Source organism: Dama dama, chromosome 14 (genome assembly GCF_033118175.1).
Source record: "Dama dama isolate Ldn47 chromosome 14, ASM3311817v1, whole genome shotgun sequence".
Lineage (NCBI taxonomy): Eukaryota > Metazoa > Chordata > Mammalia > Artiodactyla > Cervidae > Dama > Dama dama.
Genome location: NC_083694.1, coordinates 60,990,167 through 61,003,428, shown reverse-complemented (window position 1 = coordinate 61,003,428; position 13,262 = coordinate 60,990,167). Strand labels below are relative to the sequence as shown.

At 45.0% G+C, this 13,262-nt stretch overlaps 2 protein-coding genes across 9 annotated transcripts in view; one reads left to right on the top strand and one right to left on the bottom strand.

Moving 5' to 3' along the window:
* Window positions 1-7,734, top strand: part of NCF2 (neutrophil cytosolic factor 2) — a 31,535-nt gene extending 23,801 nt beyond the window's left edge. Inside the window, exons 11-15 of the mRNA XM_061160893.1 lie at window positions 29-54; window positions 482-633; window positions 745-856; window positions 4,626-4,803; window positions 7,257-7,734. Coding sequence (XP_061016876.1) covers window positions 29-54; window positions 482-633; window positions 745-856; window positions 4,626-4,803; window positions 7,257-7,360 — 572 coding nt within the window. The 3' untranslated portion in view covers window positions 7,361-7,734. The remainder of the gene's footprint in view (window positions 1-28; window positions 55-481; window positions 634-744; window positions 857-4,625; window positions 4,804-7,256) is intronic.
* A 1,000-nt stretch (window positions 7,735-8,734) lies between these two features.
* Window positions 8,735-13,262, bottom strand: part of SMG7 (SMG7 nonsense mediated mRNA decay factor) — a 78,560-nt gene continuing 74,032 nt past the window's right edge. For all 8 annotated transcript variants that reach the window (XM_061160885.1, XM_061160891.1, XM_061160884.1 and 5 more), the window contains 4 exons: window positions 12,848-13,007; window positions 12,026-12,196; window positions 11,765-11,910; window positions 8,735-11,151 (listed from right to left, as the gene is read on the bottom strand). In XM_061160885.1, coding sequence (XP_061016868.1) covers window positions 11,038-11,151; window positions 11,765-11,910; window positions 12,026-12,196; window positions 12,848-13,007 — 591 coding nt within the window. In that variant the 3' untranslated portion in view covers window positions 8,735-11,037. The remainder of the gene's footprint in view (window positions 11,152-11,764; window positions 11,911-12,025; window positions 12,197-12,847; window positions 13,008-13,262) is intronic.

Below are 13,262 nucleotides of genomic sequence, written 5' to 3'. Positions count from 1 at the left end.
TTATTTTACTCTCACCTTCTCCATTTAGGTCAGAGAGGAAAAGAAGAGCCCAAGGTAATTTTTTTTTTTCCTGTACTATCTCAAGGGGTACAGAGAGGAAGAGCTTAGGTTGCCCACCTAACCATTTCTACGGGTGGTCTCCTTGGATTGTAGAAAGAGCCCCAAAGGACGGGGTATACCAGTTGTTACCATACATACAGGGACCAGGGACACCCCCCCTCCCATTTGACAATCTCTCCCTCTTCCATGCACACACTGCCTGCTGGCCCATGGCTGGTGGGCCAGGTACCACCCATAGGAATTTTTATGCAAGTGTGAGTTGAGCTGGAGGACAGGGCTCTGAAGGCCCTCTCATGTTAGTGTGAAACCAGGCACTTCTGGGCCTTTCTCCGCCATGGGGTCCTTACTCCCTGGGATGCAGCATGTTGCTCGGAGGACGCCTCAGGCACTCACAGATTCCCTTTGCTGGCTCTCCTGGCAGGAAGTCAAGCTCAGTGTCCCCGCGTCCTACACACTCAAGGTGCATTACAAGTACACGGTGGTCATGGAGACTCAGTTCAGGCTCCCCTACAGCCAGGTCCGGGACATGGTGGCTAAGAAGCTGGATCTCCTGCCGGAACACACGAAGCTGAGGTGAGCGGCACACAGGGAGACGTGAGGGTACAGCCGGGCGCCCACTGCTGGCCAAGGATGGGCCTGCCCTGCTGCTGTCTGACTTGCTTCTCCCTCATTACCTCTACCCAGCTACCGTCCTCGGGACAGCAATGAGCTGGCGCCCCTTTCAGAACTCAGCATGAAGGATGCCTGGGACCAAGTGAAAAACTACTGCCTGACGCTGTGGTGTGAGAACACCGTGGTGAGTGCCCAGGGGCACGGAAGGCTGGATTTCCAACAGGCCACTTCCTCCACCACATAGCATTCACCCCAGTGCCTGCTGGGTGCCTAGCCCAGGTGTAGTGTTGGGAACATGGCAGGTAACAAGCTGCAGCTCTGGCATCCTCACCCGGGGTGCAGCTGGGAGAGGTTTTCCCACAAGAGCAGAGCAGGCCCAGGAGCCCACAGAACGCTTCAGGGCCCTTCCATCTGCTGCCACACCTAAGGTTTAGGCTCGATCAAGCAAGGTTAGAATGGAGTCGCAGCGTGAGGCCGAGTTCACAGCCATTCTTCACCTTAAGTTTCCATGGGGAAGGACATTTGGGAGTGAAAAAAAAATTAGCGAGCATTTATTTCATGAAGATGACTTGCGTAACAACCTTCTACTAACAGCAAACATCTACTGAGAAGATCCTGTGTGCCAGACACTGTGCTAAGCGCACTCTGTGTATGAATTCTTAAAACCCCGTAACTCTGAGGTACGTGTTGTTATCCTGTTTTATAACGTGGGTGACAAGGCAAAGTGAGGCTCCCCTGGCCAACATTACTCAGAGCCTGCCTGTACTCTTGAACAGGGCTCCCATCCCGTTAGGAGTCAGGCTGCACGGCAGGAGGTGAGCGGCCCGTTAGCAGGGGAAGCTTCATCTATGTTTATAGGTGTTCCCCATCACTTGCATGACTACCTGAGCTCTGAAATTGACAGTGAAAGTCGCTCAGTCATGTAACTCTTTGTGACCCCATGGACTCTATAGTCCATGGAATTCTCCAGGCCAGAATACTGGAGTGGGATATTCTCCAGGGGATCTTCCCAACTCAGGGATCGAACCCAGGTCTCCCACAGGGGGCAGATTCTTTACCAGCTGAGCCACCAAGGGAAGCCCAAGAATATTAGAGTGGGTAGCCTATCCCTTCTCCAGTGGATCTTCCCGACCCAGGAATCGAACCACAGTCTCCTGCATTACAGGCAGATTCTTTACCAACTGAGCTATCAGGGAAGCCCACCTGAGCGCTCCTCCTATCAGATAAGCAGTGGCATTAGATTCTCATAGGAGCTCAAACCCTACTGTAAACTGTGCATGTGAAGGAACTAGATTGTGCACTCCTTACAATGATCATCCCGAAAGCATCCCAACCCCGCTAACCCCAGGTCTGTGTTAAAACTGTCATCCATGAAACCGGTTCCTGGTGCCAAAAAAGGTTGGGGACTGCTGCTCTTGAACACGTCGATGTACTGACAGTAAAAGGGCAGGTTATCCATAGGCCCTGGGGTCTAGAAGAGTTAACTGACTCTCCAGTGAGAATGAAGGGAGTCAGGAGCAAAGTTCGAGGCTAGAAGTAGCAGCTACACGTTAGTACTCTTCGGCTTTGTCCCTTAGTCTCCCAAGGAAAGGTTGCCATTTCTTTTTGCTGTAGATGTTAATTTTCTCTCCCAACAATGGTCCTTGAAAATCATCCATCTGCTTTCTGTCAACAAAGTTTTTGGTCTTTTATGTCATTTCAAATAAGTGGATTGTACAGTATATATATTTTGTGTCTTCATAGTCCATTTCTTTTGAATGCTAAATGGTATTCCATTGTATGGATACCACAACTGGCTTATTCATTCAGCTGTTGGTGCACATTTGGGTTGTTTCCAGCGTTTGTCTAGTGACATTAATTCTTCAACAAACATTTGCTGGGCACTTACTGCTCTCTAGATAGGTACTGGAGATATAAAAACTAATAGGACACAGGCCCTTTTTCATAAGGGGAAGGGCAAGCAGATGACTACAAAGCGTATGTGCAGTAAACTGATGGAGACGCACAAATGCTTTACTCTGTTTTGTACGAATTTATGTAACATCGGGAGGGTTTCTCACCCAAAAATGCTGGAGGGAAGTGGGACAAGTCTTCCTAGAGAAAATGATGCTGAAATTGTCTTGAAGCTTAGTCTGAAAATGGTGCATAGTAATTAGCAAGGTGGAGGAGGTTAGGGTGAATGTATTATATAGATGGAAAGAACCAGAGGGACGACCACAAGAATCAGCCCAGTGGGAAAGGGGGGCTCAGTGCTGTTGGACAGGGACAGTGGTGGGAAAGATGTTGGAAAGACACAGGGCCAGATGGGGGTAGTCTTGGACACCACTGTGCTGGGTTGATACTGTGAGCAGGCAAGAAGACAGTGAGGTCTTGCTCTCTATTGGTAATTTAAGGGGCACATGAGCAAGGCAGGGAAATCAGCTAGGCTGGCTGGTGGGCTTCCTCTGAGTAAGGAGCTCCCGACCCACAATTGGGAGGCTGGGGACTCCTGACACAGAGACCATGAATCTGCAGTTCCCACTGCCCAAAGCTGCCAAGTGGGGTCCCACTGACACTTCGGTTCTTCCTCTTCTCACCTGTTTCCTGCTTTAGCCTTTGTCAGCTGTGGCATCTGCAGTTTTATCTGCCTAGGGGGTATAAAACTAAATAGCTCCTAAGGGAATCCTTGGTCAACTACTAGTTTTCAGCCACAAATGGACTTTTGAGACCATACAAATGCCCACAGCAGGAAAGCTATTCCAGACATGTAGGCCGCGGGCCCAGCAAGTCCTTCCTCCAAACCCTCATCCCCACAGCTGGGTAGGGGTTACTGCTCAGTTAGGGAAGGGTCTCCTTTGCCCTCAAACCAAAAATAAACGTTTGATCAGGGGTGGGGGCGGGGGGTGGAAATGGGAGGGGAAGAACTAAGGAGGATGGATCTGGAGACAGGCCCTGTAGTAAACCCCACAAAGTAAACCTAGTGGTCAGGGTTCAGAAAATTGTCTCAGGAAGTGGAGCCACTGGAGCTGAGACTTCGGGTGCTTCTGGCTGAAAGACCCAGGACCCTAGGAGTGAGTGAGTGTCCATGCAAGGTGTCCCTTGAAAGTTTGAAAGGTCACTTTAGGTTTTCCAATGATCTGTGTTTGGACTAACCCCTTCAGTTCTGTCTTGAAAGGATTCCTATTAGTTCAGCTCTAAATGTGAATTTGTTGTTCAGTCGTGTTTGACTGTACAACCCCATGGACTGCAGCACGCCAGGCTTCCCTGTCCTTCCCCATCTCCTGGAGTTTGCTCAGATTCACGTCCATCGAATTGGTGATGCTATCTAACCATTTCATCCTCTGCTGCCCCCTTCTCCTCTTGCCCTCAATCTTTCCCAGTATCAGGGTCTTTCCCAATGAGTCAGCTCTTCGTATCAGGTGGCCCAAGTATTGGAGCTTCAGCTTCAGCATTACTTCACTGCAAAGGTTGATTTTGATGTTTTAAATTATTTTTTGTTGTTTTTGTTAATGATTGTTAACTTCCAGAGGGAGTTCTTGATTAACAGATTTGGGATGGTGCAGACAAATTTGCCTTTCTATAACAAGGTGCTCAGTGTTATGGGTGCTGGGGAAAGGGTGTTGGATTTGGGAGTTAGGTTTGACTTTGGGTTCTGTCCCTTACCTGTGATTCAACCTGTTTCTCCATCCGAGAAAAATTAACAGTTGTACCTATTCTACCTTTTTCAGGATTAACATAAGGTTTCACTAGCATTTTAAGAGGATCTACGGTCCTGTAGACCTTTTGGTTTCACTTACCCAACCATACAGTGTTCATAAAGCACACACCAGGTCTATGCTAGGCACTGATCACAAACTTGGCTTTGAGTTTATATCCCAGGTGCTACATTGACATTTTGCTGATTGATTCCTTCAGTGATGTTCAATGTTCATGGCAGGAAGTTAGGAAAACTAATAGTACCTTTACTATTTCAGGGTGACCAGGGCTTTCCAGAAGAACCCGAAGAAAGCAAAAAACCTGGTGCTAATAACCAGACAACAGAACCTGAGCTTAAGGAAGGGAGCAAAGTGGTCGCTCTCTTCAGTTACGAGGCTACCCAGCCAGAAGACCTGGAGTTCCTGGAAGGGGACGTAATCCTGGTGATATCAACGGGTAAGTGCTACTCCCAGAATATAGAAACTAACGTACATGTTAGCAGCAATAAATACAAGGACAGAGAGAAGAAAACATCAGTCAGCTACAAACTTTAGCCAATGGTTTCAATTTCCTTCCCAGTTCTTAGTGGGAGGGAGCAAAACTGAGTGTTCACCTCTCCATCTGTTGCTCTCCTGGGGAGGGAAGCAACCAATGGCAGACTTCGGTCACAGATTAAAGCCATGGGTTCTCACACCGGAGTTAATGAATTGGAAGGGGGCTTCAACCACTTTGTGTTTGCACTGAGCCATGTCATACTGATGTTTTGCAAACTATAGGTCTTTAAATTGATGTACTTTTTGAAGATGAAGGAAAAAGAGCATATATTTTGCCTTAAAAAAACGATTCAGAATTGCTCTCTCTGGTGACTTCCCAGGTTGTTAGAAATCAAACACAGTAAAAATTAAAGTAAGTGAGGGTTCTAACTTACTGCTTCTCAAACTTAAGTATGCTCATGCATCTTTTGTAATTTGTTAAATTCCTCTGACCCAGCTCCAAAGATTCTGATTCAGGTCTGGGGTGGGGCCCACTAATTTGCATTTTTAACAAGATTCCAGGTGATGCTGGTCTACTGACCATACTGAGAAGCAGCATTCTATTAATAACTCATGGTTTGACACTCTTTTTCTTTACCTGGTAACAAGAGTCAGAGCAAAAGTTTCACTCACATGGCTGAAATCTTGTACATTAGCAATGCAAAACAGTGAAAACAGAACACCATTATCAATTATAACAGAAAATTAAGAAATGAGAGGGTGAAATTTTGAAGTTAATGGGGGTGAAGAGTGAGTATACGACTGTAGCAACAATATAAGAAATGAAAAACAAACAGGGTGCATGATCAATGTGTATATTCTAAAAGGGAGAATGGAAACTGTTTTAAGAGTTGGATTTAACTCCCCACACCATTTTTAAAGTGTCAATACCAAGCAACTGGCTAAATTTTTTTTTCAGGGGTGGGGATGAGATAAAGATGAACAAATGCTCTGAAAAGTCTTCTGGGTAGATATGGAGAGAAGGTGGTATACTCTTTACTGGGATTTGTATAGAAGTCTAAGTTGATTTAATTCAGGAAGTATCTATGTAAGATTTTGAAACTTTTATAACACACAGGGAAATAGAATTCAACATAAACATTGTGTAGGGCTAAGAGGTTGAGTTCAGTTGTATTCAACAATTATGAGATAGTTTCATTCCAAAAGTTTCTCAAATTTTAAATGTCAACCATCTGGGGAACTTGTTAAAATGGATTCTGAATCAGGTTTGGGGTGGGACCTGAGATTTGGCATTTCTAACAAGCTCCCAGGATCCAGCACAACAAATGCTGATACTCGTATCATAGAAGGAAGAATCATGACAACAGTTTGCAATTAGAATTACCTTGGGTGAACTCGGATGCCCAGCCACACTCCACACTAATGGACAGTTTCTGGGGACAGGATCCAAGTACTACATGGTGCTGCTGTAATGTCTGATGGAGACATGTTACATCCAAAGATGAGCCTCTGATCTGAACAGCTTCTACAGTCTGTTGGATGGGCTCTAGAATAGGTCATAGCTACCTAAGGTGTCTGATATTTATTGGCAGAATGACCCCAAACAAGCTATTAATCTCTCGTGTCTTCTCAGAACCTAGACTGAGTTACGTTCCCCTGGAATGTAGCTTTCAACTCCACAGAAAATTTAAAATGGGGATATTGGTGGCTCAGAGGTTAAAGCGTCTGCCTGCAGTGCAGGAGACCCAGGTTTGATCCCTGAGTTGGGAAGATCCCCTGGAGAAGGAAATGGCAACCCACTCCAGTATTCTTGCCTGGAGAATCCCATGGAGGGAGAAGCCTGGTAGGCTACAGTCCATGGGGTCACAAACAGTTGGACACGACTGAGTGACTTCACTTTGATACACTTTTGATTATCTATAACTGAGTTATGAAGTCTATGCACATACTTTATTAAAGTCTCAAAAGAGGGGCTATGAAAATTCTTGTATTTTACAAACATGGACTGAACCCATCATTGCTCCAACTCGCAATTTTTTGACCATTCACTAGTGAACAGTCATTATTAATCTATTTAACCAATGGCATATCCCTGTCCTGTAATCAAAACAAAGGTTCCCAACAAAGCTAAAACTCTATGTTAAAAAAACCACCTCATACATAAGGATTCACTGTTCAATTTCTTTGGTAATTTTTTGAAGGCTCTACTTTTTCTGCATTTTACTTCTCTACAGAAACCAATAATGAGATAGCTCCTATGTTCACTCTTACCAGTCACTTTTCCAACACTGACTTTTCCCTGTCAGCACAACTGGGGGTGAAGAAGAACCAACAAAAGTTCAATGTGGACTACTCGGGTGAGGGAATTCTCCTATACTCATTTTAGAAGTCAACGTATATTTTTCCTTTTATCAGTGAATGAAGAATGGCTGGAAGGGGAGTGCAAAGGGAAGGTTGGCATTTTCCCCAAAGCTTTTGTTGAACAACATGCAACTACAGACTTGGAAAGCACGCCCTGAGGAGTCTAGGATGTTTCACAACCTACAACGTTGAAGAAAAGGAAGTACTATCATTTACAAGATTTGACATGCCTCTGCCATACATTCGACACACCCCTCTGGAAGCATTAATTCATCTACTCTTCCGTTAAAACTTAACCTATTAGACGATGATGTAAGAACTTACAATGATTACCGTCAAGACAGGGAGGGGTGGTGGTCGGAAATGTCTAGAAGAGGAGGGTCTTCTAGGGTGCAGATAATCTGTTTCTTGCTCGGAGTGCTGGCTACCCAGATGTGTTTGGTTTGTGAAAACTCACCGAGTTGTATACTAACTGTTGGTACACTTCTCTCTACATATGTGATGCCTCAATAAAAAACTTACAAAAACATGATACCCAGAGTGCAGGCCCAAGACCTAAGTATAAAAATCCCCACTCCTACATCATTACTATCACAAATTCCCAGGGACCGAGGTAACTTAATAGGTAATTCAGAAGATGTGCGCATGCACGCCTACACACACGAAGCTAACATTTTCGGGATTAAAAGTCTCGCTGCTTAAACAGAACCTAGACTGAGTTATGTTCCCCTGGAATATAGCTTTTAATTTTACAGAAAATTAAAATACTGGAACTACATCCCTTGATTTCTTCTCATAGAGGACATCTGTTAAAGAGTTCAACAGTGAGTATATGCCACTAATACTTGAGATGAAAAGCGGCCATGCTCAGGAAGCCAGTTGGTTAGTACTATCCTACTAGGTAACGTTTGTTTTTCAGGATTAACTTGGGTGAGTTTCCATAAATTCAAAAGGCCTGGCCTTAATTCCCCTTCCTCTTGCGGAATATTCTGCTAATAATTTTTCAAGTGTGTAGGTGCTTATGAAAAGTACACTTAGGAGACAAACTGTAGACTGAATCAACATCAATGTGAAAACGCAGCTGGTGGGTGTGCACGCACACACACAGGTGAGGTGCGGTGTTGGCTCCCTCACACAGCGAAGGCTGGGAGGATACTGCTGGAAGTCGGGGAACACAACTTGGGGAAATACAACTCCACAGCAAAGAACACCAAATACTGTTGCTGCTCATCACAATGAGTTGAGTTTACTGGGCCAATAGGATACACGGTTTCTGAGCTGGCTTATTAAGGGTAACAGTAAGGATAAAAATGCTGAGTTGTTAACTCCTTTGCATAAGCCATTCTTTATTAGAACCCATCCCTTTTTGTAATCCTGCACATCAGTTTGAAATATTACTAAAAGCAAAAATAACCCTGAAGCATATTCAATTTTTGACCTTCTTTAGTTCCCCTAGATGACTTGTGAGTAGTTTAAATTTGTTAAGTTGGATTTTCTTTTAGGATAGGAAAGAAACAATCTCTACACAGATCTGGTTGGAGAGAACATGGTTTAATTAAAGGCAAAGCTGATTTCAGCAGCTGCAGGTCTTGCACAGACAGACCAAAACAAATAAACAAAAACAAAAAGAAACACAAAAGAAAGTTTGCTACACAGAACCAGTTTCTGATGAAGATTCTCCTTTCCCTCCTCATTACTCCACACTGAGGATGATAAGGCGAGGAACCCCGCCCCAAGAGTCAAAAAACATTCCAAACACCAAATTCTCATGCAGAAATGGGGCTGCAGACAGGACGTGGGCACTGCGGGAGCGAGAGACGGCGAACCTGGTGGGCATGTCGAGGGTGCAAGAGTCGGTGACAGTTCAAACACTGGAATGTTGCAGCTGCCTGAATGCAGAGCTCAAACACACAAAGTGGGTAAAGGCAGCAGGGACGGAGGCTCGGGAGGGAGGGGACGGGAGGACGGTGGTCACGGAGGAGGGGCTGGTGAGAAGCACAAAGGGTTTCATATTGCCATTGGGTGGGGGACTTCACCCTTTCAGACCTTTCAAAAAAAAAGAAACAACAAAAACAAAAAACCCCAAACACCATGTCAAACTAAAAGAGCAATAATGTAAGCATTCGGGACTCCAACCACTCTCTCGGAAGAGCAATGAGCATGAATCTCTCACCCCTTTTCATTGCTGGGGCTGCCCAGACTCCAGTGACGACTGGGGCTCCTGGGTGTGCTTCGCTCTGTAGCTGTTTTGCAGCTCTTGAGTCCCACGCTAGCTCCATACACTCACACGCACCACCCTTCCCCTCCAGGGAGCAGATGGGCCAGTGTGCACACACACAAACACTCACACACACACGCGCACGCGAAGGAGAGCCCTCCCAGAAAACAAACCCTACCACTAGCACAGCAATTGGACATTTAGATTGTTTCCATAATTTCCCCTTAAAATATTACTTTTCCAGGAAATGACTATCAGAAATGCTGTCCTGTTTCTACACAAGAAAAATCTTCAGTCCTCTTTCCTTCTAATAAATATCAGATAAAAAGTTTCTTTTCCTTTCTTCCGCCTTTTCCAGAATGGACTCCGTTGTGTTTTCCTTCTGTGCCTGATGCACACGTGTCTGTGTCGCCTTGAATTTCACTCTGGAAGTGGAGGCTGGGAGACCACAGCCGGGCAAGGGCCTGGCCGCTCGGCGGGCCGTGCGCACGCCGCCACTTCCTTCCTCTTCAGACGGTCTTTTGGGCCCCAACTGCTGGCCCCCATGCTGTTGCTTCTTGGCGAGATGTTGTACACATTAGGAATAAAAACAATTACAGCACACAGCACAGGGTGGAAAGGGGGTGGAGGTAGGGACAGGAGGAGGTGGGTGGTAAGTAGGATGGGTGCACAAAAACCAACCAAACAAAAAGTAACCACACTGAAAGCTTCTACCTATTAAACTGTGTCAGGCCATGAATGGACTAGCCTGCCTGCTGTGGGACTCCTGCGACACTACCGTAAGATGGACAGCAGTCACAAGCGTTCCTTTAGAGCCCGACGGCAGTTCTTGGCTAGTCCAGCCCAGCACCACCAGCCACGCGGCATCCTCAACTGGGGCTCAAGCACCTACAGAGTGAAGGGCATTTCCGGCTGGAGTCTCCAGGCCAGAGGAGGGCCCACCAGAACCTTCTGAGTCAAAGTGGAGGCCGCGTCCTCTCCCTTATGGACCGTTTCCATGGGCTGAAGAGGTCGGTTTCCCCATCCTGTCACCACCGACCTCTCACAGGAGCAGTGCACGGGTTTTTCCTTGCTACACACTGACTAGAAGAAGCACATCTGTGTATGGAAGAATTCAGTGTGATATCTTACTACTGAGAGTAATAACAATAATAAAAGATGTTCAGGAGTAATTTCAACTACATTCTCAGTCAGCAAAGCAATCATTAATGGATTCCTATTTTATTCCCCAAAGAGGAAAAAAAAAAGGACTGAGAAGTTCCCATTGGCTTCTCCCATCTGCCTTCCCTTCTCAGCTTTCACTTCCCACGTGGCTGGGGACATGCACGATGGAGAAGGTGAGAGGCGGTGATACCAGGTAGCTGAGTGAGACAAACAGCAGTTCCTCTCTCCCTCCGGAAGGCCCCGGGGGGACGGAGAGTTCCTGATGGTTTTTTCTTTTTGTTGCACTGCGGACATTTCGTGCACACTCAGCGGGCTGGTGGAATACTTACACCCTCTCAACAGCGAGACACAGAAAAGAGGGCTGCCACCTGCAGGGGACTGTGTGGGTCAGTCCTGCAAACCCAACATGCCATGGTTTATGGAGCCTTCATTCCCAGGGTTGCCACTCTGGCCTCAGTGTGGAGGGTTCATGGTGCCTTGTCCCCGCTGCTGTTTCTGCTTCTGCTGCATTAACAGCTGCTCCAAAGCGGAAGGTCCAGGATGCATCATGGAACTGGACCAGATAGACTGAAAAACAGCCCAGAGCTTGTCAGCAGAGGTCAGATGCCTGGCTGTCTGAAAGGGATCGGATTTTCAATCCCAGCCAAACATAAAGGCATGTACGTCCCAAGGTCCCCAAACCCTGAAAAGATCCAGCTATTACAAGGAGTTGCTCTAAGACCAGGTCCTTCAAGATTGGCTATTTAGTTCTCATTAAGATCACTTTAAACCAGAAAAGGTGAAAGTATGTTTTCTATAAAGTCTTTTTACTAAAACTCAGCTCCATGTGAGAACAGACACTGTTTGTTTTAGGTAAACAAAACATTTATGAAATTAGATATCCTTTTTTTACTTGTTCAGAAAAGGAGTAAAGAAAATATTTCAAGATGAGTCAGAATTTTCTTAAATCTTAGAATCCAACTAAAAGCTTCATGTCTGTCCCCCTGAGGATACTGGTTTATCACTAGTGAATTAAAAAAAAAATCCTTTTAAAGAATCTTATAATGCAGACCATGCTTCTAAGACTTTGCCAGATACATAGTATGAATCAAACAATCCTAAGGGCCTTAAGAATAAGACTAGCTATTTACGTGAATGAAAGCAGAGACATCGCTTATGGCTCTTGTTCCTGTCCACTCACCTTTAGGCTTTCCATGAGGACAGCAGAAGAATCCTCCATGGAGGGGCCGTGGCCTGTCCAGGAGCCGCTTGGAGTGCTGGCCTGATGCCAACCGCTCTCAGAGGATGATGCTGCTGAGAGATAATCGATGCCAAACCCACCCATGGCTAGGAATGAAGAGAAAAGAATAATTCAAGAAGATGTTCTATCACTGCCAAAGGTCCAGGAAGGACACAGAGTAAGTTAGTTCACTTCTACTAAGCAATAAAGACTGGATCTCACCTGGCTTATCAGTTTTCCAGCGGTCTGCAGTTCTCCTATCCCTGTTATCTGGAGTCCCAATGGGTCCAAAATTGGAGAATGGGACAGAATTGTGGTTGTGTGTTGGAGGGGAGCTTGGCAGGCTGCTTGGGTTGGAGGAATGAGGAGACTGGCTGGCTGGTGTTGAATGATCTATTGAATAACAGCAATGCAGGACATTAGAGATTTTTCACAAACACACCAAGAATGAAAGTTTCCAGTAGATTTGATCACTTAAATTCTCTTAAAAATAACTCCAGGGTTTCAGGAGAAAGGCAAAATAAAGGCCCCCAGAGGGACCCTACCAGATGCACTAGCCTGTCTTACTGTACATGTCTAAGGCACGTTCCTTACCTTAAAAATAAAAATGTAGACGTTTCTGTCAAAAGTATGCATTGTTTTGGTGTGCCTGTTTCAGATAAGTATATACTGTTCTTCTCTATCAGAGCAGAATTGCCTAACCTTAAGAATTTTCCTGTAAAGAATGAATATCTACAAATAAAACTAAGAAACAGTTGCAAACCTTAAGATAAAACTCCTATTTTTCTCCCTTACAACTGTGCTCATTACTGAGAATGTAAAACAGCTTTTCTAATGGCATTTATTATGTGAACCAGCTCACCAGGCTTTTTTACACCCCATTTTCCTTCAGAAGTTACTTTAAAAAACAAATACCAACGACAACAACAACAAAAATAGTAGTAACAGACAAAAACCACCAAATACATAAAATTACCAAACCACACTATCTCTTGAGTATACGGGTAATAATGCAAGGTCTATAATTTAAAGATTAGTCAATACCTGAACTGGCAGGAAGAGATGGAGACCACGGAGTCCCTTCAAAAAGGGAGTACAATGATGTTTCCTGGGGAGCCATTGAGGGATTAAGTTCTGCTTTGGAGCTGGTTGTCAGGTTTTTCCCGTATACCTCATTGAACACACTGTTATTTGGGTATCGTTCCTGAAATACAATGACCACCAACTTAACAAACTCACTCCAATGAAAGAAAATGTAGTGTTCATGCACGTGGATGCTTGATAGATCTTAAGACTTTCTTTGCAAGACAAACTTTTGAAGGCTTTTACTTCTGTTTCTTTCAGTTTTCCTCTTTTTATTCATTTGCTTTATCCTGCTCTATGTAAATCGCCCAGGTTAAAAAGTATTAATAATTTACATGGCTGAACAAGAGAGCCCCAAAGATTTTATTATTAATGA